We start from the raw sequence: 22,933 nt of genomic DNA on the forward strand, positions 1-22,933 counted from the left end.
CCATATTCATGGACTGGAAAACTTAATATTGTTAAGATGGTAAAATTTCCCCAAATTGACCTACAGTTTCAACACGACCCCTATCAAAATCCCAAACTGCATTTTCTGAAGAAATTGACAAGCTGATCCTAAAATTCATATTGGTCCCGAAATAGCCAAAGCAATCTTGAAAAAGAACAATGTTGGAAGAAGACTCACACCTCCTGATTACAAAACTTAATACAGAGCTACAGAAATCAAGATAGAGTGGTACCAGGATAAGAACAGATATATAGATCAATGGAATAGAATTGAGAGTCCAGAAATAAACATTCACATTTATGGTCAGTTGATTTTCGACAAGAGTAACAAGAAAACTAGATGAGGAAAGAAAGGTATTTTCCGGAAATGGTACTGGGACAACTAGATATACATATGCAAAAGAACAAAGTTGGACCCTGATCTCACACCATACACAAAGAACTCAAGATGGACAGATAGCCAAGAGGCACATGAAAAGATGTTCAACGTCACTAATTATTAGAGAAATGCAAATCAAAACTATAACGAGGTATTACCTCACACCAGTCAGAATGGCCATCATCAAAAAATCTATAAACAACAAATGCTGGAGAGGGTGTGGAGAAAACGGAACCCTCTTGCACTGTTGGTGGGAATGTAAATTGGCACAGCCACTATGGATAACAGTATGGAGGTTCATTAAAAAACTAAAAATAGAATTACCATACGACCCAGCAATCCCACTCCTGTGCATATATCCAGAGAAAACCGTAATTCGAAAGGATACATGCATCCCAATGTTCATTGCAGCACTACTTGCAATAGCCAGGACGTGGAAGCAACCTAAATGTCCATCAATGGAGGAATGGATAAAGATGTGGTATATATATATACCATGGAATATATATACCATGGAATAATATTATACCATGTGGTATATATATACCATGGATGTGGTATATATATACCATGGAATACCTGGAAACGAAATAATGCCATCTGTAGCAACATGGAGGGACCTAGAGATTGTTACACTGAGTGAACTAAGTCAGACGGAGAAAGGCAAATATCATATGATATCGCTTATATGTGGAATCTAAAAAAAAGGTACAAATGAAACTATTTACAAAACAGAAAGAGTCACAGATGTAGAAAACCAACTTATGGTTACCAAGGGGAAAGGGGGGAGATAAACTGGGGGATTGGGATTGACATATACACACTACTATATATAAAAGATAACTAATAAGAACCTACTGTATAGCACAGGGAACTCTATTAGGTGCTCTGTAATGACCTATATGGGAATGGAGTCTAGAAGAGAGTGGATATATGTATATGCATGGCTGATTCAGTTTGCTGTACAGCAGAAACTAACACAACGTTGTAAATCAACTATACTCCAATAAAAAAATTAATTTAAAAAAAAAGTACCAACACACCTGAGGGGTAAAATACAGTATTTACTGGTAAAAAAAAAGTTTTAATTGAAAAACAAACAAAAGAACTCAAGATGGATAATATGTCTAATGTAAGTGCTAAAACTATAAAACCAAAAGAAAACATAAGAGTAAATCTTCATAACCCTGGGTTAGGCAATGGCTCCTTAGATATGACACAGAAAGCACAAGCAACATAAGAAAAAAACAGATAAAATGGGCTTCATCAAAATTTTCAAATTTTGTGTTTCAAAGCAGACGACCCACAGACTAGGAAAGAAACATTTGCAAGCTATATACTTGGGTAAGGGTTTTATGTACAGAAGAAAAAGAAAAAAAAAACTCTTATAACTCAGTAATAATGAAAAGACAACCCAATTAGAAAATGGACAGAATCTAAACAAACATTTCCTCAGGAAAATATACAAATGGACAATAAACACATGAAAGGAGGTCAACATCATTAGTCATTTGCAAAAATGCAAATCAAAACCATAATGAGATTATACTTCACACTTACTAGGATGACTATAAACAAAAATACAGATAGCAACAAGTGTTGTTGAAGATATGAAGAAACTGGAATCCTCATACACTGCTACTGGAAATGTAATATGGTGCTGCCACTTTGGAAAACAATTTAGCATTTCCTCAAAATGTTAAACATAGAATTAACATATGATCCAGCAATTCTACTCCTACATATATAAGAGAAATGAAAACATACATCTATACAACTTTTACATAATGTTCACAGCAATATTATTTATAATAGCCAAAGAATGGAAACAACCCAACTGTCCATCAACTGATGAATAGACAAACAAAATGTACAATAGAATATTATTCAGATATAAAAAGGAATGAAGTAGTGATATATGCTACAACATAAATGAACTTTAAAACATGATAAATGAAAGAAGACTATCACAAAGGGCCACATGTTGTACGAATCTATTTATATAAAATGTTCAGAATCAACAAATCTATAAACACAAAAAGTAAGTTAGAGGTTGCCTAGGTCTAGATTGGTGGCGGGGTGGGGGGATATGCTAATGGGTATGGGGTTTCTTTTTGAAGTGATAAAAATATCCCAAAATTAGACTGCAGTGATGAGTATACAACTAACAACCAATAAACTATATACTTTAAATGAGTGAATTTTGGGCATGTGAATTATATCTCAGTAAAATGTTAAAAAGAAAAGAAGTAGGCAGGGATATATCTGGAAAAAGATGATCCATGTACTAAAACACAAAATTGGACCTCTACCTCACACTACACATAAAAATCAATTCCACATTGATGAGGAACTTAAACACCCAAAACAAACCTTTAAAACCTTTAGTAAAAAACATACATGAATATATTTTACACATTCTTAAACAAGACACAAAAAATAGTGACTATAAAAGACTGATAAATTTAACTGTATTAAAATGTAGAACATTTGTTCAGCAAATGACTCCTTAAAAAGCAAAAAAGACAAGTTATAAACTAGGAGAAAATACAATATACAAAACTGACAAATGATTAGTATAGTATTAGTATTTGGGGCAAAATAAATTATTTCACAGTACAGGAAACACATATGGCCAAGTAGGTAAGACATTTGAAGATATGTTAACGAAACTGGTGATCAGGGAAATATAAATCAAGAAAGGTATCACCTCGAACCAGTCAGAATGGCCATCATCAAAAAGTCTATAAGCAATAAATGCTGGAGAGGGTGTGGAGAAAAGGGAACCCTCTTGCACTGTTGGTGGGAATGTAAATTGATACAGCCACTATGGAGAACAGTATGGAGGTTCCTTAAGAAACTAAAAACAGAAGTACCGTACGACCCAGCAATCCCGCTACTGGGCATATACCCTAAGAAAACCATAATTCAAAAAGAGTCATGTACCACAATGTTCACTGCAGCTCTATTTACAGTAGCCAGGACATGGAAGCAACTTAAGTGTCCGTCAACAGATGAATGGATAAAGAAGATGTATACACAATGGAATATTACTCAGCCATAAAAAAGAATGAAATAATGCCATTTGCAGCCACGTGGATGGACCTAGATTATCATACTAGATGAAGTAAATTAGACAGAGAAAGACAAATGTTATATGATATCACTTATATGTGGGATCTTTAAAAAATGACACAAATGACCTTATTTACAAAACAGAAACAGACTCACAGATATAGAAGACAAACTTACAGTTACCAAAGGAGAAAGGAGGGAGGGAGGGATAAATTAGGAGTTTGGGATTAACAGATACTATATATAAAATAGATAAACAACAAGGACTTACTGTATAGCACTGGGAACTATATTCAATATCTTGTAATAACCTATAATGGAAAAGAATCTGAAAAAAATATATATATACACACACATACACATATATATATAAATAACTGAGTCACTTTGCTGTACACCTGAAACTAACACAGTATTGTAAATCAACTACACTTCAATAAAAAAAAATAGTTTCATACTCCAAAAAAAAAAAAGACTTCATTGAACTACCATTTTAAACTCATTTGGGGGAATTCCCTAGAGGTCCAGTGGTTAGGATTCCACGCTTCCACTGCAGGGGGTGTGGGTTTGATTCCTGGTCGGGCAACTAAGATCCCGCATGCCTCAGTGCAGCCAAAAAAATAAAAAATAATAAACTCGTTTGGCCAAAATGTTTAAATCTGACAATACTATGTGTTGGAGGAGATATGAATTCATAGGATCTCTTACAGAGGTTGATGGAAAGGTAAACTGTAAACCAGTTGGCATTATCTCCTTAATTTGAACATTAACATACCATACAATCCAGCTATTCCACTCCCAAGAATAAACACAAGAGAAATTCTTGCACATGCACAACAGGAGATATGTATAATAACGCTTATAGCAGCACTGTTCACAAGAGCAAAAATATGTTAACAACCCAAATGGCCACCAGTGAGACAGTGGATAAATAAACTATGCTATAGTCACACAATGAAAGATAATGGAGCCACCAAAAAGAATGAACTACAGGGACTTCCCTGGTGGCGCAGTGGTTAAGAATCCGCCTGCCAATGCAGGGGACACAGGTTCAAGCCCTGGTCCGGGAAGATCCCACATGCCGTGGAGCAACTTAAGCCCGTGCGCCACAACTACTGAGCCTGTGCTCTAGAGCCCGGGAGCCACAACTACTGAAGCCTGCGCGCCTAGAGACTGTGCTTCACAACAAGAGAAGCCACCGCAATGAGAAGCCCGCGCACCGCAACGAAGAGTAGCCCCCACTCGCCACAACCAGAGAAAAGTCCGCGTGCAGCAACGAAGACCCAACGCAGCCATAAATAAAATAAATAAATAAATATATAATTTAAAAAAAAAAGAATGAACTACAGCTTCATACAATTTGGATGAATCTGAGCAACTTAACATTAAGTAATATAATATAAAAATTACCAGTTATATAAAGCAGAGTTATGTATTAGCTTTTTCACATTTTTTTAAAGTTCAAAACAAGGAATAAGCAATGTATTATTAAGGAGCTGGCTTACTGGATCGAAGGTGTTTTAGTAGCAACAAGTGACAATCAGATTTGCATATTAGAGTGCTCCAGCTACAGTGTGAAGGACTAATTGAACTTGAAGCAAACTGAACATGCGGCAGAGAGATCATTTGGGAAAACTGTTGATAGGTCCAGTTAAAGGTGAGGAGAGGAGGACCTGAACAACAACAATGGCAGTGAGAACAGACAGGAAGGAAACAGATCTGAAAGCTATTCAAAGAGTTATGATCAAGAGGCCTTAGGTCCTAACCAGATATAGAGGGTGAGGGACAGTGAAGAGTCAAGAATAATTCCCAAGTTTCTAGTCTGGGGGATCAGGGGGCCTAGGGTCAATAACAAAAGTTGGTCTTTTTTTGACATTTTGAGTTTGAAGAGACTCTAGGACGTCAATATTCATATAGTATCCTCTTTTTATGATTAAGTATAAAATCTGATCCTTCCCCTTCAAAGCCCATCCTCCATCTCCATTATAAAGCCCCCTCTGATGTTCTACCAACACAATCATGTCACCGCTCCCTCTTCAAACTTGCACATCACTCTGTTTTTACTTAAGACATTTATCTTACTCTAGCCCGGCACTGCTCAATCTCAATCACCACCGACATTTTGGACCAGGTAACTCTTTGTTGTGTGGGCAGTCTTGTTCACTGTAGGATGCTTAGCAGCATCCCTGGCTTCCACCCACTAGATATCAGTAGCATCCCCAAGTTGTGACAGTCAAAAACGTCCCCGGACATTACCAAATATCTCCTGGGGGCAAGTTCCCCCACTCCTTGAAACCTTGATCTAGCCTATATAATAGATACATGAGTACTTCTTTTATACCACTAGGAAATCATAAGTTCCTTAAAGGCAGCAACTTTATCACCCTGTCCATTTACATAAAATAGATATGACAAATCCATTCTTACATACTAATCAAGGTAAATTAAGGAGACAGCTATGTTCAATTTACTATTTTTAATGTATAAATATCTTAAAAAGTAATTGATTTCTCATTGACACAGACATCCCCAACCAATTAGCTCAAAGTATTAAGGATTTATATATTGTAATTACTTTTTTAAGAGGGGAAAATTTCTATGCTGCACATTCTAGAGTCTCTTAGGGACATAATAATTTAGAGAAGTCATTTTTGAATGAAATCCAGATTCACAAATGCTCTAGAATTGGTTAGTCTCAACAGAGTTCAAATAAAATTTTATGGCACAGTTATTTTATTTCTGTCTCTTGTCACCTTGAATCCCTAATATTATACATAAAATTCCGCTGAAAGAAACTTAAGCAATTAATTTAAAAGTGACAACAATCTCTGTCACAAATTATAAGAGTACACAGATTAACAACGTCCACAAATAGGGAAGAACTTACTTTCCTATTTGGAAAAAAAAACTTAAAAAAAATTTTGGGGTCAAAAAATATATGAGACAATATCCATTGTTTAATTATCCATTACAGTCCATTGACTGGTATTCTGTAAGTGGAATGCTATCAATTTATAATTTATTTGAAACAGGAGAAATGTAAAGATTAAAAGTTAGACCTTTAGCAGACTGAACACACTAGTTTAAAGTGAGACTAAACACAAATTTAAATTATTGTTATAAAACTCACTTGTACAGTTTTCTTTTATTACATTAAATGGTTCCCTGGAGTTTAAGGTATTTTTTCCTATAAAAGGGAAGCAGAGAAAACTTTCTGAAACTTTTCAGAAAACTGATTATAAGAGTGTTACAATGCTTCAAGAACTACCTAAATACACACAAAGTGTAGAGAAAAGAAAAAGGTTTCCCCTTCTACATCATGATGATGAACAGCCTCTGTACGATGGGGGTGGGCATCATACAGTTTAAGTATCCCTTAGAGTGTACTGTTGGGATAGGCTAGGAGAGTGATATGCCCTTTTGCAAAGTTACACTGTATGCCTTGGAACTTAAATATCACCTCCCAGGAAATCAATATGTTCTAAGTATTCAATTACTTTTCTTTGTGAAGTGTCCTTAACATCATCTCTCATGCTGTCAATGAGGTTCTGGATCTTGTACATCTTTATGCTTTTGATGATAAATAAATGCTTCAGAGTTTATGTTACAAATAATCTAAATCAAAATATTAAATTTTAAACTTAAGCAAGTGTCACCATAACCCCAATTCAAAAATATCCCAATCAACCACTTCTGTTCTTTTACCTGTCATGCAGTATATATAATTTTTTTCAGAAAACATGGTAAGCTCATATTGTTCAAAAGCAACTAATCTAGCTGCTTAACACAGTCCTAATTCTAAACTGTGACTTATTCTCCATAATGACTCCTTAAAGCATTTTGCTCTATTGAGTACTTATTCCTATGCTTGTAACTTTGTTCTCCCAGATGACACTGCCTCACTTAAGATTAAAATTTAAGACAATTATGTCCCCAGACATCTACCTTCCCCTTCACCTTAGCAAAAGTCAGGTAACTCCTCCCTTCCATTGCTAACAACTCTCCACCCACTCCATGAAGATCCTCCCTCCCCCTCTTGCATTTTAACACTGAACTCGCTACTAGTTCCCTCCTTTCAGCCTCCAAGTATGTTTGAGAAAATATAGAGTGAACCTGCAGTTAACATCTGCCCTTAACATGCAATGCCATTCTCAACTCCGTATCAGTGCAATTTCTCCCCTGACAGTCTGCAACTGTCCCTCCTGCTTAATCATAACTTGATCCCATACAGATATTTACCTCAAGATTCAGCTATACCTAACTCTATAGGAAACTTTCTCAAACTAACTTAACCCCCAATAAAATTAAGCCTTATGCCCCAGTTCCATATCACTTAATTGTACAGTTTATTAAAACATACAATTTTGAACATTATATATTATAACTCTTTTCTAATTGTTACATATATTACTGTACACATTCACCTAGTTTGTAAACCCTTCGAGGATCATGTTTCCAAAGTTAGAGTTCAATAAAAGCTTGCTTAATGAATCTATTCTAAAACCAACAGAGGGGCATGAAGGCAAGCTATGCAAATACCATGCACAAAACAAAACACACTGCACCACAAACAAAAACTATATAATCTATGAAACTAAATAAGCATTCATCTTTCAGATTAAATAACCTATTTATTAGCACAGTGTTTATTTTAATAGTAGCTTTGTTATAAGAAGAGAAAGTGTTGCAATGGAAATAACACTGGAATAGTGCTAGAGTTGGTAAACCTAGCCTCTGACCCACACTCTGCCATACACTAGCCATTTAACTTCCGGCAAATCACTTAACCTCTCTCAACAACAAAGAGTAATTACTATGCACTCTACAAAGCTCAAAGGGTTATTATTAGGATACAATAGGGTAATATACATTAAAGTGCTCAGAATTTATAAAGAGCTGTATAAATGGTATTATTTTAATGATAAACGTACCCTCCAATTTAAGATAACATTTTATTTTAAAGTGTGAACTTGCAAAAGAAAGAAATTAAGGGGCAACTATTTATGCTATAGAAGAATTCACTACTGAATAAAATAAATCACTGCAAGGTTCAGCAATTCAAATTCAATCTGAAGCAATCAAAATATGACTCAACCATCAAAAGTGTCCTTCACATTCAATTTTTCAGTAAGATATTTATTACATACAGCAAGGCAGATATTTGAATCAGGCCACAAAATCACAAGCTTATTCCACAGAATGCACTAAGATGGCCTTCACCTATGTTACAAAATCAGATGCTGCACAGTTTAACTGGCTCCATTTTACAAGCCGATACAATGCACCATGCCCCACAGTTGAAGAGGTGAACCAGCACATGTAGGAAATACTAGAGTTGACTCCAGGTTTACAGGAAAACACGTGATTAACCAGGACACAGCACAATCTGATGTATGTAAAGAATTCCTAAATCTGTTTCACAGACCTATTGTTTATGGACATAAAGAAGTATGAAGAAGCAAAGGGAGCAGCTGCAAGTAGACTGAGACTTATTTGTAGCACTGGTGACAAAGTCAAATATGAAAAGTTTCAGGATTTGTTTGGGTAGCCATTAAAATCATTTCCAAGCTCTCTTAAAGTCAACAAATTATCACAGTATCCAGACAGACTTTTTAAAGTTCTAGGCAATTTCCCTTTGTCTTGCCAAATCTACCCACAGACCAGCAAAGATAAGACATTACAACCAGAGTTAGCTACTTTCCTGAAATGGGTAACCAACTTTCTGATCCTTATTTTTATTTTTTTATATGGGTGAGGATTTTAATCACAAAGTATCTGGAGGGACTTCCCTGGCCGTCCAGTGGTTAAGATTCCACGGGAACTAAGATCCCACATGCCGCGTGGCCAAAAAAAAAAAAAAAAAAGTACCTGCAAGGCATATCAATTCAAAAAAGGTCGGGAGCACAAACCACCAAATGGAGATTCAAGTAATTGGCAAACTCTCCCTTTTAAATGTTAATCGCCTGGAAAGGCTGTCATAATTATTTAGCATTGAGCTCCAACCCAGCAAAGGAAGAGGAGTGAGGCTGAAGAGGGAAAAAGAAATAAGGAGGGCGGCAGGAGGGAGGGGACAGGTGAAGAAGAACAGACACCAGAAATGCAAAGAGAAATCAAAAGATACCAAAGATAAACTTTGCCATCAGCAACCTATTATCCACTTTCCCTCACAGGAAGACTATTAATAGACAAAACAAGATTTTGCTGCTACATATTCTAGGGGCATTATTTTCTTAACGCAAATTTATCCAACAGTAGGGAACTGGAGAAATTATAGTTTCCTGGTAAGTTTCTAGTCACTACAGACATAATATGATGAAAAAAATGGGTCTGCTTCACTCAAGTCTATCAAAAAGAATACTGAACTAGAACTTGAACACTTGGTTCCTAGCTTTGGTTTTGACCCTCTTGACAAGTAGCTTTAGGTTAGTCACCAAACTTTTATCAATGTTCTCATTCACTCAAACAATAAATATATCTTGAGTGCCTAAAAAATGAGCTATTTTAGAGTTTCCCAACCCTGACTGCACATTATAATCACTTGGGAATTCTTAAAAAACAAAACAAACCAACAAACAAAAAAAACCCTCTCTTTGCCCCTGAGACTGATTAAATTGGTCTAGCGTGGGGCCCAGGCATAGGTTTAAAAAAAAAAAAAACACACTCCCTTGTGATTTTAACATGCAGGCAAGATGGTAAACCACAGGTCTATTTCATCTTATGTATATGTAAGGAACAGCAAAATAATGTGAAAAGCCCTCTCCCTTCCTTTGAAATTTATCAATTTCCCCTTCTAATCCAATTTTGTTTCAACCTAGATTCTCACCACCTCACACCTAGATTAACAAATAGCTTCCTACCTATTTTCCCTTCTTCCAATCTCTTCCCAACCCAATAAACCACTGCTGTCTAATCAATTTGGTACTGAAACAGTATCCCACTGAGAGTCATTTTAAGTATAACAATATCAACAAACAACTGTTTTCATCAAGCAGAGAATATATTGTATATACATATTTGTATGTTTGTATGTATATGTGTATGTATGTATGGTATGTATGTATAATCTCAAACATGCTCTGTTTGTCTTCAGTTCCATTTATGTATAATGGATACTAGTCTCTTTACATGTAAGATTATTGTCCCTAACTAGTTCATGGCTGAATTTGGTCAAAAATGAATGGCAAATGAGTCACCCACAGATTTCTCATTTAAATTTTGAAGTGTTCCCACAAGGAACATATATTCAATTTTTTAAAAAGTAAAATGGGGTGGAATTATCTCAAAAAGTCCTCTGTTACTGTAGGCACTGATAAAGTTTATGATGAATGAATTTTACCAAGAACAAATATGGTTCTGGTTTGTGTTAAAACTTCCCTCAGAAAACAAACTGAAGCCTTAAAAGCCAGTGGTTATAACCACATAAGATGATATTCATATTTATGAAAAATATTAAGTACAATATAAGCAATATATAATGAGAAAACTGAACAAGTATATGACTTTTTCCCTGCCTTTAAGGAGCTCTCCATCTTCTCAGGGAAAGCAAAACATAAAAAGAAAATAAAGCCAGCAGGTAAGTGGTAAAGACAATAAGTACCACAGGAATTCAAAGAAACAGGAGACTGCTGTGGACTAAGGGAGTTGGAGACAGCATCTTGGAAAAGCTGGAGCTTGAACAAAATTAAATAGGTGGAGAAAAGAAGAAAATCTCATGCATGTGGATGACCTTCTACAAAGATGAGGCAAAAATTCATAAACTATATTTGAGGGACAGGGAGCTGACCTAGCTGGAACAGAGGGTTCTATGTAGGAGCATTTGAAGAGTTAAGGTTGCAATAATAAATTGGAGCCAGGCAGTGAAAGCCCTGAATGCCAAGAGAGGATGCTTCAACTTTGTCCTATAAAGAAATCTTTTATAGGTAACAAGCAAAACAACATATCTCTATAATGATGCAGTCTGAAACCATTTTTCTTCATGCCTTCGAAGAACATACCAAGTAGTATAATATCTTGCCAATATATCATGAATATGTGAACATATTGTTTAGGAAGTCTGTTCAGAGTGAAGGAGTAAATACTCAAACATGCTTTCCAAAATACAAAATCACTGATCAATTACACATTCATAGTTCTTAGGATAATTCCTAAGAGAATAATTGGGTAGAAGGCTTCAATTTTAGGTTTTCCTCCTCTCCCCACCCTCATCCAAACACACACCTTGATTTAATATCTAGAAACGTAATACAATGAAACAGTGTTATTCTGAAAATAAGAGGTCTTTTATTACTTCTCATTATGAGTGAATTTACTTACTATATTGCTTCAAAATCACTAAATCTATTAAAATAAATCTGTCCATGATTTCTTTCAGCAAAGCAGATAAAAACAGACACATAAATAACAAATTTAAAGATTGTGAAAAGTAAAAAATCCTTCATCAAACCAAAACACACCTAAAATAAGCGGCATTGGCTTATAAGGCAGAGGGGAATGAGAGTGTGTTCGTAACAAAAAATGCCATCCACAACAAAGAGTACCAGAGAGTATATGAAGAACATTACAATAGGCAATTTCTTGTCCAAAATGATAAACCATTAACCCACAACTCCAAGAAGAACGGAGTTAATTTTGTTTCTCAAAAATGCCCTTAAAATTTTTGGTTATATCTGCAATAAAAATTAAGACTCCAACATAACTCAAAACAAGGACTCTTTCCCCTAGTAAACCAGACACATAAGTGATTGATGATTTAATTTGCCACTGCAGCAAATACTAATTTAACCACCACTATCTCAACACCAGGAAAATGACAAATCTCAGTCTTTAAAGGCATATGTGACAAGAAGGCAAGAATATTCTAGGATGATTAAAACACACACAAAATAAAAACACAGAAAAACCATGGCAATACTGCTGCTGTACTAGGAAAAGGGATATACCATTCTTGCAGGCACGTATGGCTTTAAAGAATATGTATAGATTATGATGTTATAGTATTGCCTTTTTTTCCTCCGGGAAAGATGGGAACATCCACGAGAGTTAGCAGCGCATTCAGGAAGGTGTCAATACCTCCCTCCCCACCCCTTACTGGGGAAACTCGCTTTAACAATAATGCTCTTTCACCCTTCACATCCCACCCGATTTCCATACACCCTTCAGTCAGCATTCCCGCCCCCCCACCTTTCCCTGCTCTTCCCCTCACATTCAAAACTGGCTGCTCTGACTCTGTCAGTCTCGCCGCCCCCGCGCACCCGCCCAGACCAGCAGAGTCCAACAACGCAGCCACGCAGCCACCCACTCCCCCCACCTCCTCCTTCTCAGCCCAGCTTCCCCTCCCCCTCCCCGTCCTGTCACCTGCTTGGGTGGTGTCCGTCAGGTCGTAGCCGCTGCCCGGGAAGTCTCGGAGTTTCCTACCACTGAGGCTCAGGATGCCGGAGTTGCCCGCCTCCTCCAGGGCCCGGTCCAGGCTCCTCACGGTGTGTTGAGGCTGTAGGCTCCCCGGGTTCCACTGCGGCCCGTTGGGGAACGGCTGACCGAAAAGAGTCGGTACCGGGATGGGCACCACCAGGGTCCCGCCGCCGCCGCCGCCGCCGCCTCCCACTCCGGCTCCACCACCTCCCCCTCCGGCCGCGCCACCGCCACCGCTACTTCCACCTCCACCACAACCGCCGCCCCCACTGTTACCACCACCTCCCTGACTCGCCGCCATGTTCCTGGGAGAGAGAATAGCCCCCGACAATACTCTCAGCTTGTGCCGCGAGTGTAGGGGGTTCTTAGGACGCATGCGCAGGCTGGGGGCGGGGTGGGGGGGCGAGGTAGAGGGTGGGAAGGAACTAGGGGGCGGGCTGGGAGGAGGTGTTGGGTATGAAGAGGCGATGTTCAAACGCGCAGAATGCTTGCTTTAAGAAACGTGTGATCAGAGGAAGGATGCTAAATCCCGGTTCCGCTGCTTTGGGTACCAAAATCTTGCGAAGCGACACCAGCTTGACTGTAAGTCATTTGGCGATATGCCCCCAAATCTCCTTGTTGCTTCACCTTTTGCGTCTGCAAAACAAAGGCATATATTAGATAGAGATGAAAGGGATTCGTTTCAGAATATTTTGAAACAGCGTTTAGAAGGACTATCAGGGACCTGACTGAAATGCTTACCGCAAATGCCTCAGGAATCCTTTAGCAGTGTTAACACGGAGAGAAACTTTGGGGAGGAAAATGGGTGCAGAATTGAGTTTTAAGCCTATATGAATTTTGCCATAATTTAGAATTCCAAAATAGGAAAAGACTTTTAAAATGTTTTCAAGGAAGGCTCTCGTTTCAGTGCGTGTGGGTCTCAGCCAAACTGCTGCCTTCCAAAACTTGGAAAAGTTCTCTGCATTCTGTCCTCTAAGTCTTTGAAGTTGTGCCAAGATCTCCAAAATATCTCGAGTTTCTTCTCATCATGTCAGCATGGCTGATGGAAAACTCTTTGATCATCAAACAACCTTAAAGTTTATTTTTGAAATACAGGTTTTGGTTTTAGGTAGAATTCTGAAGATTTAACACTGTGGATATGAAGCTAATCAATCTTGGATTTTAGGAGTTCATTCTTAGAACATGAACCCAACCACACAGGCCACTGCCATCCCTCCACTCCCACTCAGAGTTATTCAAATCTTTTTCACTAATAGAAAAGTTACACAAGAAAACTATCAGAATGCTTGGTCATATTCAGTTATCATTAATTTGAATATCCTGCGCATCTCTTTTACATCCATTTCAGTTTAAGCAATCTGTCAACAGTCTCATTTTCTTGGAGAAAGCTCCACAAAAATTTCTACTTTGGAAAAAAAATACGGGAAAGAATTACAACTTGTCTAAAATGCTTTGTGGCCATATAGGTTAACTAAGATAATTATGTTGCAAGAAATTACATTTGCCAGATGCATGACCCACAGAAGGAACAGAACTGAGAATCAGACCTCCACAATGAATTAGCAAGTGAAATCAAATTATTTAAACCCACTGGTGTCAGAGAGAAAGTTGTACCTTATATCTTATCTTTCTTACATCGCAAATCAAATCAGGTATTAATTGAGAACTTCCAGAATCAAGAGGGGTGGAAAGGGAAACTAAATTCATTAGGTAGAGAAAAGATTAGGAAAAGAATGTTTAATAACTAGCCAGTAAAAAATTTAGCAATTATTTAAAACAACGTATTGGACTCCAGGAAAAGTATGTCCTCTGTATCAGGATACCTGTCGAGTGAAAAAGGCCATGTACAACCAAATTTAAGAAGGAAAGTAATCTTTCAAAGAATTTAAAAGATACTCTAAGGAGGAAAAATAGGAAGCCTACAAAATAGGCTAGATATACATGAAAATCTGACAAAATAACACATTCTAGAGCTCTTTGACAAGAACACCAAGGCCATAAGGAGTGTTAAAAGATAAACTGAGGCATATTAAAATTTTAAGAGTTTGAGCATTTATCTATTGGAATTGGGCAGTGCCAAACAGGAAGTGGTTAAGAGTACTCACCAACAGGAGCCAAGGGAAAGACTTATATAGAGAAAGTGAGGAAGCAAAAAAAAGAAATTATTTGATTGGCTGTAGCTTAAAGCCTAGTTGGCTGTTTGTGATTGGTTGTCCTTAGAATTTTGATTCCCTAACCTTGAGGCTTTTATAGGCTTAGATTTTGGTTTGCTTATGTAGGCCACCATGGCACTAGAGCCACCTCAGTCTAATGGTCTTCTTGTTTAATTAATTTAGCAGGAGGTAAAAGGTTTAGAAGAAAGAGCATGAAATTTAGAAATTTGTTCCAACCCTTTAACTGCCAGTGTAATACTCAGAAAAGTGACCTAAAATCTCTGTACTTCAGTTTCCTCATAGGGAACACTGGAAAATAACAATCATACTTATAATAATAATAATAATATATAAATAGTGCTTACTATTTACCAGGAACTGTTCTAATTGCTTTATATATATTAAGTCATTCAATCTTCATAACAATCCTGTAAAATAGGTACTATTATTCTTCCATTTTATGGATGAAGAAAAATAGCATATACCTCACATAGGATTGTTGTAAGAATAAATAAGATCACATACGTAAAGTGGCACTGCAATACCTGGCATTCATTCATTCATTCATTTAGTAAACATTTTTTGAGTGATTACTCTGTGCCAGGAACTATTCTCTGTGCAAGTAATAGTATAGCATTAGGTGCTCAATAAATGTTAATTTCTGTACTACACCCGTGAATCCCTCATGAAAGAAAATAAAATAATAAAAAATATACAAAATGGAGAAAGCCAAGGAAGAAATCAGTTAATTCCTTGATAATTGTGGGCAAGAAATATTTGACATATTGCATAAATTTTTTGTTTCAGTCTATACTAGAGGATATTTTTACAGTGATTACCACTTTGATGTTATTCTCAATGTGAACACGTTGGTAATTGGTTAAATTACAGACAATACTCAGAATTATCCAAGCCAAACTTACAAATTGAATGTTGACAAATCACCAGGACTAGATGACATGTATCAAAGATTATAGAAGGAAAACAAGGGGTTTTGAACAAAATATGCAGCCTCTATTAAATAAAGCACTGGCCAACTACAAGCGTGATTTGTATTCAAGAGAACTCTAGAGGGGACTTCTGAAATTCCAGGTCAGTTTATAGTCACTGCTATCCCAAGCAAATTGGTAGTTACTCAACATTTTTAAATAATATAGAGAAGGAAAGGCACAGTCCAAAGCTCCAAATTCTTCTATTAGAGATCAAGATTATTGGGATAGACTACAGGATGTTCTTACCAGCCTATAAATAAATCAAAAGTGAGATATGTTTTATCTCAGGATCTAGAACAAGGCAACGAACTTGGGGATTAACTAGATCGAACTATGATATGAATTTTTTTAAAATCCTGATCAGGATCCAGGAAAAAAGCCATGGGAGTCTCTGCAGTTTGTTTCCTGAAAACATCAGTATTTAACATCAGTTAAGTACTAACCTCGGGGGTGAGGGGGGGTGGGGACAATGAAATGTTGAGTATCATCAAGACATATACCAGAAACCCTGAAAAATATTAATTTACATCTTACTGAACTGTTCCACAGCTGCTGCTGGAATGTGATGTGAAGTTCTGCTCACTGCACTCTCAGCACAAGTCCTGAATTAGAGAAAGCCCTAAGAAGTACACCTAAAATGATTAGAGAAATGAGGGAAAGAGAAATTTACTTGGCCTTCATCTCTCTGGTAACTTGATCTTCAGTCCCTTCCAAAATCCCTGTTCTGGCATGGAACCTTCAGAGTAGTATATATTAACTTATTTTAGCATGATTTATAGCACACTATATATGACATCCCTGATCCTCCTTCCCCTGTCTTTTTTTTTCTTTTTTCTTTTTTTAGGCCACACCCAGTGATCAAACCCAGGCCCCGGCAGTGGAAGCATGGAGTCCTAACTATTGGACCACCAGGGAATTCCCCCTTTGCATTGCTTTAACCAATCCTAACAAACTCATTAATCCCAAGAGGGATTTGGACAAATGTATGAATGATCACTATTACTTAAAAGAAGCTATTACATACCTAATCTTCAATGTTGATGACAATAAGCACTATTATGTTCTATCTTGGTTAGAATCCCTGCTATGATACTTACAAGATGCAAGATAGACAAGTCTTTTAAGCTCTCAAATTCTCAGATTTCTCATCTATAAACAAGGGACCATAACATTATTAGCTATCTCATAAGATTGTAGTGAGGATCGCGTGAGATATTTACATAAAACACATAGTATATTATAACAGTTTTTTTTTTCTAAGTTCACTTTACCAATAGAACACTGAGCTGAGTGAACCATGAATTATCAGCATAGCAGTTCTTAAATTCCTCTGTACTATCATGCTACCAGCACTAATAAACATTTTCCTCTGTGCTGCTCTTGAAGTTACATCCTTATCGACTCACCCCATGTTTCTGCCTCTCCTAACTCTTGTGTTTTCACTATATGATCCAGTAACTTGATTCCAATTCTTGCTTACTGTCTCTAATGCAATCCCAGCTTTTGACCTCTGTGTTTCTAGTATGTTTACCTGATATCATGAAATCCATTTAAATATCTGTTCCAAATCCTTCTTAAAAAATATATCTTAGATGCTTTGCTTTGTGTAAGCAACACAGGTCTGTTAAAAGTCCTGAAGAGTTTTTATTAGAGTAGTATGTAAAAGATACAGATTGCTGAATTTTGCTTAGTTTACCTTGGCCAAAGGAAAGTAAATAAAACAGCACATAAAATTATTAAACCTGTTATGTCCAGTTAGAAAATATAAGGTTGAGGAAGAGTTTTTAGTCTTCTTTAGTATTACATGGAAAGTCTCCTCTTTATAGGTAAGCATGGAAACATGCCATATGCCTTTTGGGCAAGCTTGTCTTACAATAATTATTTTCCTCTTCTTGCAGTATGTGAGAGAAAATGATGAAATAGGGCCTTTTCAAGCAAAATCCAAATTCCTAAAAGTAAAACCTAGGCAACTATCGCATTACCTCTAAGCAGGCTATACCTGTGAGAGGAAAAAAAAAAAAAAAAAAAAAACCAATGTTAATGGCATTTCAGTAAAGCCTGTTAAAGGAATTACAGTATCAAGATAGATTAAAACCCCAGGAGAAAAGATAAATCCCAAAACGGTTTAGATTCTGTATTTCCTTAAACAGAATGATATAGAAACATTTGGACCAAAATCTGTGTCTAAAACGAAGGTTGGAATGAAATGATAAAGAATCAAGTTGGGCATCTACCAAAGTCTATATTTGTTTACCTTAATTTTTGCTTAAACTTTGCTTCAAATCTTCATCACTATATATGGCAAAGTGTGGTTGTTACAGGTTTATGGTTTTTTGTTTCTCTCAATCAAATAAACGTATGACATAAATCTCTGTGGGACTGTGATTGAAATGACTCTGAGCCTGGTGGCAGTGTACCCAGATTATAAGGGTTTTTTTTGATTGATGATGAAATTTCTTTTAAAGACTGAATCTGTAAACCTGAAGCTCTCAAGTGATAACTGAATCACATGTGACCCTAAAATCCAATGCTTCTCTCTGTGTGGCAACAAGACTATTTCTTCTTAACCATGGTCATGATCGTGACCCCAGTTAGCCTATTTGTGAGTTGTCAGAAGGAAGGGTCAAAGCTCTGTTCCCTAAACAAGAGAGTGTGATCAAATATTGCAGGATATTTTAGATGTGTTTTGCTTTGGTGAGGCAGTCAGAAATTTCAACATCCACTTACATTATAAGTTTAGGTTGGCAATGCTGACCCTCAAGAAGATATTTACATCTGCTTAAGCACTTTGTCTACAATTATGGTATGATTCCACAAAGTAGGAGAAAATATATTGGTTGAGATGACCTCATGTTTCACACTTCCAGGCATTAACAGGCGTATTAACGTAGGAAACTAACATACTTTGCCACTCTTTTGTGGTTTTAAAAGTCTCTTTATTAAAACAGCTAACCATAGTCATTAAATAATGGAGTAGATAATTCTAAGGTACTAATTAGTAAACAATTAGGTTATCCTTGATAACTTCATCCACTTCCTCCATTTTGTATTTCTTAAACACTCCTTAATAAAATCTTCATCTTAAATACGTACCTCTACTTAGAAGAAATCCTTTTTTTCCAGGACACATACATAAAGCTCCAGAGGACTTTAAAATTTCCTTAGCTGGCTATGACTTCTCCTACTTGTCATAGGCAATAGACTTTTGATAAGTTGGCAAAACCAAAGATATAAACACACCGTACTGTTTGACTACTAGCATCGTCTCCACTGCCATAACCTTAACTCAAGTCACTATTTTCTCTGGACTACTAGAGTAGCCTCCTAACTGGCTTTTCTGCTTCCACCCCTTTACCACTTAATAATTATGTGGCCTTGGGCAAGTACCTTAGCCTCTTTGTGCCTCCATTTTTTCATCTGAAAAATAGGGATGATAATACTACCTACCTTATAGGGATATTGTGAGGATTAGAATTACTTAACACATGTCTAGCACATAGTAAGAACTTAAAGAACTTTAGCTAGTATCATTGTCATTATCGTTATCATTAACATACTCCACTGGCTAATAATATCTAGCAGTGAAAGGTAAATTATCTCTCTTAATTGCACGACAGTCCTGTGCAGCGGACATTATTATTATCCCCATTTTATATGTGAGGAAACTATGGCCCAGAGAAATTAAGTAACTTGTTCAAGGTCTCAATTGAGAAGTGGCACAGTAAAAATTTGAATAGAAGCATGCCTGAGTGCTAAACCAAGGCTCTTAATCACTGTAACTTCTGGCAATAATCTATATGACTTAGTATCTTTTCTCAGTCCAAAAATTCTTAGCTGCTAACTCCTTCTAAACTATCTCCATAAAACAGTGATTACCAGTTGCTAAGTGCTGCCTGCTTAGCTTACATAAAATCATTAAATGTATTCATTAACAACTTTCATCGACTTTCAAATCAACCTACTTTTTTTTTAAATTGGAGTATAGTTGATTTACAATGTTTCAGGTGTACAGCAAAGTGATTGAGTTTTATACATATACATACATATGTATATATATATTCTTTTTCAGACTCTTTTCCATTATACAAGATATTGAATATAGTTCCCTGTGGTATACAGTAGGTCCTTACTCTTTAACTATTTTGTATATACTAGTGTGTATCTGTTAATCCCAAACTCCTAATTTATCCCTCCCCCTTCCCTTTCCCCTTTGGTAACCATAAAGTTGTTTTCTATGCCTGTGAGTCTATTTCTGTTTTGTAAATAACTTCATTTGTATCATTTTTTTAGATTCCGCATACAAGTGATACCATATCATATTTGTCTTTCTCTGACTTACTTCACTTAGTATGATAATTTCTAAGTTCATCCATGTTGCTGCAAATGTCATTATTTCATTCTTTTTTATGGCGGAGTAATATTCCATCATATATATATATATATATATATATATATATATATATATATATATACACCACATCGTCTTTATTCATCTGTCGATGGCCATTTACATTGTTTCCATGTTTTGGCTATTGTAAATAGTGCTGCTATGAACGTTGGGGTGTATGTATCTTTTCCAATTATAGTTTTGTCCAGATATATGCCCAGGAGTGGGATTGCTGGATCATATGGTAACTCTATTTTTGGTTTCTTAGGGAACATCCATACTGTTTTCTATAGTGACTGCACCAATTTACATTCCTACCAACAGTGTAGGAGGGTTCCCTTTTCTCCACACCCTCTCCAGCATTTATTATTTGTAGACTTTTTGATGATGGCCTATTTTCTTATATGGACTTATATTTACTGGCTTCTTTTTCAAAATACCATAAACCCAAATTATTACAATGGCATTTTTAAAGATTTTTTTCTCATTATGAAAATTTACTCATAGTCCCAATTCACAAAGACAGCCAAAGGGATGTATTTAGTGATAAGATTTTTACATATTTGTTTCCAGGCTTTCCTACTAGCACAAATTTTTATTTTATTCATTATTTATTTCATTTATAAATATTTATAATATTTATTTATTTTATAAAATCATATAAGCATTTTTATCATTACATACTCTTTACAGATATTATAACTGTATACTATATATTATATAGTACTCTATATTATATAACCACATACTACTTGATATGTACATCTGTTATGGGATAATTAGATTCTTACCAATATTCCTTTATTATACATAAGCTTTCTATTAATATTATTATTAATAAAGCATTTTTCTTATTTATTATTTCCTTATATTAAATTCCAAGAAATTCATGTATTCAATCATAGGGTAGAAATATCTTAATTCTCTTAATAAACATTGCCAATTGCTTCCCAAAAGGTTTGTACTAATTTACATTGTCAGTAGTAATATAAGTAAGAATTTTTTTTTTGGCTGCACCACAAAGCTTGTGGAATCTTAGTTCCCAGACCAGGGATTGAACCCGCACCCTCAGCAGTGAAAGCACAGAGTCCTAATCACTGGATCACCAGGGAATTACTTAAGTAAGAATATTTTTGCCAGTATTAAGAATGTTCAGTTTTTAAATATCGTTACTATATTATATATGACACAAAAGAGAATGTTGGTTCTTCTGCTTTAGGCCAACGTGGCCTGAAGGAACCAGACTTACCCTCCCACCTGAAACAACCAAAAATTTGGGCAATGTATATAGAACTATGGCTTTCAAAACACTGAATATCAGTCAACAAAAATGGTAATAACTGGGGTATGAGACACAAAAGAAGTAAGACCTGCAAATGCCCAATCTTAGTGCTTTGAGAGAGTTTCCAGAAACTTCTTCAGCTGGAAAAAAGAGGATCTATGAAACACCTACAGCTAACAATAATCCTGATGGTGAAGGACTGAATGCTTTCTCTCTAAGATCAGGAACAAGACAAGGGTGTCCACTCTCACTAATTCATTGAACATTTTACTAAAGTTTCTAAACAAAATAAGAAGGCAAGAGAGAAAAAGAAAGAAAGAAAGAAAGAGAGAGAGAGAGAGAAAAGAAAGAGAAAGAAAGAAAGAAAGAGAAAGAAAGAAAGAGAAAGAGAAAGAGAAAGGAGAGAAAAGAGGGAAGGGGGAGGTAGGAGGGTGGGAGGGAAGTGGGGAAGGAAGGAAGGAAGGAAGGGAAGCAGGAAGGCAGGCAAGCATCCAGATTGGAAAGGAGTCTTTATTCACAGATATGATCATCTATGTAGAAAATAAATGGAATCTATAATAACGCTACAAGAACAAATAAGTGAGTTTGGCAAAGTTGCAGGATAGAAAATCTGATAAAGATGTGAAGACCTGTACACTGAAAACTACAGACCATTGCTAAAAGAAATTAAATAAGACATAAATAAATGGAGAGAGATATCATCTTCACGGGCTGGAAGACAATATCGTTATGATGCCAGTTTTCCCCAAAGCCTCAGCAGGCCTTTTTTGGAGAAATTGACAAGCTAATTTTTTTTTTTTTTTTGCATATGAAAATGCAAAAAATCTAGAATAGTGGAAAAAAGTTGGAAAAAGAAAACAAAGTTGGAAGACTAAGACTATGAAAATTCAAGACTTACTACAAAGCTACACTAATCAAGATAGTGTGGTACTGGTGTAAAGATGGAGAAATAGATAAATAGCACAGAATAGAAAGTCCAGAAATAAACTACTTATGGACAAATGACTTTTGACAAAGGTGTAAAGACAAGTCAGTGGAAAAAAGACAGTTTCAACAAATATTGCTAGCACAATTGAATATCCATATGCAAAAAATACAAAGTTGGATCCATACCTCACATCACATATAAAAATTTACCCGTAGTACATCATAGACTTATGCAAAACCTAAAACTTAAAACATAGGAGGAAATATTTCTGGCTTTGATTTAGACAAAGATTTCTCAAATATGATACCA

General features: G+C 36.1%; 1 protein-coding gene across 2 annotated transcripts in view; it reads right to left on the reverse strand.

Moving 5' to 3' along the window:
- LRCH2 (leucine rich repeats and calponin homology domain containing 2) overlaps positions 1-13,183 on the reverse strand; it is an 89,218-nt gene extending 76,035 nt beyond the window's left edge. For both annotated transcript variants that reach the window (XM_061177819.1, XM_061177818.1), the window contains exon 1: positions 12,829-13,183. In XM_061177819.1, the coding sequence (XP_061033802.1) occupies positions 12,829-13,183 (355 nt within the window). The remainder of the gene's footprint in view (positions 1-12,828) is intronic.
- Positions 13,184-22,933: the final 9,750 nt, after the last annotated feature.

Source organism: Eubalaena glacialis, chromosome X, assembly GCF_028564815.1.
Source record: "Eubalaena glacialis isolate mEubGla1 chromosome X, mEubGla1.1.hap2.+ XY, whole genome shotgun sequence".
In the NCBI taxonomy this organism is placed as follows: Eukaryota; Metazoa; Chordata; class Mammalia; order Artiodactyla; family Balaenidae; genus Eubalaena; species Eubalaena glacialis.